At 48.2% G+C, this 1,987-nt stretch overlaps 1 protein-coding gene across 1 annotated transcript; it reads right to left on the reverse strand.

The window, feature by feature from the left end:
• Positions 1-974: 974 nt before the first annotated feature.
• LOC103212783 (transcription elongation factor A protein-like 5) lies at positions 975-1,586 on the reverse strand. The gene has a single exon (XM_007958727.1). The coding sequence runs from the start codon at positions 1,584-1,586 to the stop codon at positions 975-977; it is 612 nt and encodes a 203-aa protein (XP_007956918.1).
• Positions 1,587-1,987: the final 401 nt, after the last annotated feature.

Raw genomic sequence — 1,987 nt, forward strand, 5'->3', positions numbered from 1 at the left:
TGGGGCTTTGTCACCTTGAGGACTCCAGTGCATCACTAGTAGTGGTGCCCTTAGGAGGGTTCAGGACCCTTGAGAAGGGGCACAATGCCCAGCAGACATGGCACTGCCCAAGGCATGGTGGCACCCCCGTCTCAGCTGCCTGAATTTGTTCCTGGATGCAGGTGAGACTGCCCTCCACCATCCCCTAAGTGTCTGATGCAGTTCTTCTAGTACAAGGGAGAGGCTAGGAGCCAGCCCAACACAGCTCACATATTGGGTACCTCATCCGATCCACTCAGCAGCCCTGACAGGCAAGTAGTATTCCCATTTTACAGATGACAAGAGTGTATGGATCTCTTACAGCGATGGATCTGTAGTAACTGCCAGGTGGACTCCTCCAGCTACAAGCCCCACAGTAAGGTGAGTTTTACCCGTAATTTTATGTTATAATATGAATCTGAAGTGACTCTACTGCTTTCATAAATTCACTGACCAGTTCTTTCAATGGCTTATTATGTATCATTAGGAAACATTTTGTTTTTCTTTTATTATTTCTCTTCTGACAAAAGTAGTCTGTGACTTTTTTTAGGGAAAAAAAGTACAGATGAGAAACATGAAAATTTCCAGTTTCACAATGCAGAGAAAGCCATGATTTCCCTTCTGGTGTTCATACTTTCATGGTTGTTCCTGTATTTAGATGTATTAGGCAAACATACATTTTTACAAAAATGGACTGATACTGTATATGCGGTTCTGCAAAGTGTTTTTTATTAACAGTTTACAAGGTACCATGAACATCTCTTCCATGCACATGGGTGAAAATCCCCCACTGAAACACGGAGCGCTGCAGTTGGGTCAAAGGCTGCTGGTAACAAGAGTGACACCTAAAGCAAAGTATCAGCATAGGTTAAAGCACAGAGCCTGGCAAATGCCTGCCAGGGAAAGCAGGGCTGGCACTGTTCTCATCGGAGAACCAGAGTCGAAAGCCAAAGGCATTAAACGTAAGGGACATCATCTAAGCCCCTTTGGCCCCTACCTCCGCCCCTCACTCCTCTGACTCCCCGCTGACCCCTTGAGGGAAAGGGATCCTGAACATCTCTTTGCATCCAATGGAAACCACCCATTTTCTGTTTTTTCCTCAGCTCCTCCTGGGCCCTTGACATGTCACCACATTCTCTCATCACCTCCTCACTGCTCAAGTGCCTTTCGTGTAAGTCCTCCTGATAGTCCCTGGGGGAATCATCCGTCCCCCTGTCCGTTTTCCTCTTTGCTTTCCGGGGCACGTAATCTTCAGCTGGGCGCTTCTCGGCGGCCCGGGGCTCGCCCTCTGGCTTTGCCCCAGGCTTCAGCTTGCCCTCACCTCGCGGTTCCCCCTCACCCGCTGCCTTGCCCTGCTTTTCTTTCTTTCCCTCTGGCTGGCCCTCAGCCTCTGGCTCGCCCTCATCATCTAGCGGTCCCTGGGATTCTGGCTTCCCCTCCACTTCCGACTTTTCCTCTTCTGGCTTCCCTTCCTCTTCTGTATCTACTTCTTCTTCTGGCTTGTCCTCATTTTCCAGGTTTACTTCATTTTCTAGCTTTCCTTCATTTTCTTTGCAGAGCTTTGCCATGTTGAGATCTAGCCTTTTTTCCCTGTCTGAGGAGACACAAAGGAGAATGAGGCTTAGGGGCTGGAGTGAAGGTCTGGCTACTACTTGCCCTTCCTGATTTAGAGCTTTCCTGACCCTATCCTACCTTCTGGGTACACTCTCAATCCTGTATTCCCTCCTTTCCTCCCCACCTCACATACATTCACAAGAGTCAACCTTGTGGAAACTTTCACAAGTACTTCTACCTATGTTTAAGTGGGGTGCACTGAGAAGTGTGTAGGAAGAGTTGGGTCCCTAAACTGCGATCTAGCCTTAGCTGTGCCCTTGCAATTTTAACTGCGTATTCCTAATTTACATGGGCCTGAGGGACTCTTGGGCAATTTCTTTTTTTTTTTTTCCTCCCTTCCTGCAGTTGTAAGACA

Source organism: Orycteropus afer, unplaced genomic scaffold, assembly GCF_000298275.1.
Source record: "Orycteropus afer afer isolate SDZICR_OR568_19922 unplaced genomic scaffold, OryAfe1.0 scaffold01101, whole genome shotgun sequence".
In the NCBI taxonomy this organism is placed as follows: Eukaryota; Metazoa; Chordata; class Mammalia; order Tubulidentata; family Orycteropodidae; genus Orycteropus; species Orycteropus afer.

Excerpts from the sequence above, each read along its gene's own strand:
- LOC103212783 (XM_007958727.1), bottom strand. The coding sequence starts at position 1,586 with ATGGCAAAGCTCTGCAAAGAAAATGAAGGAAAGCTAGAAAATGAAGTA.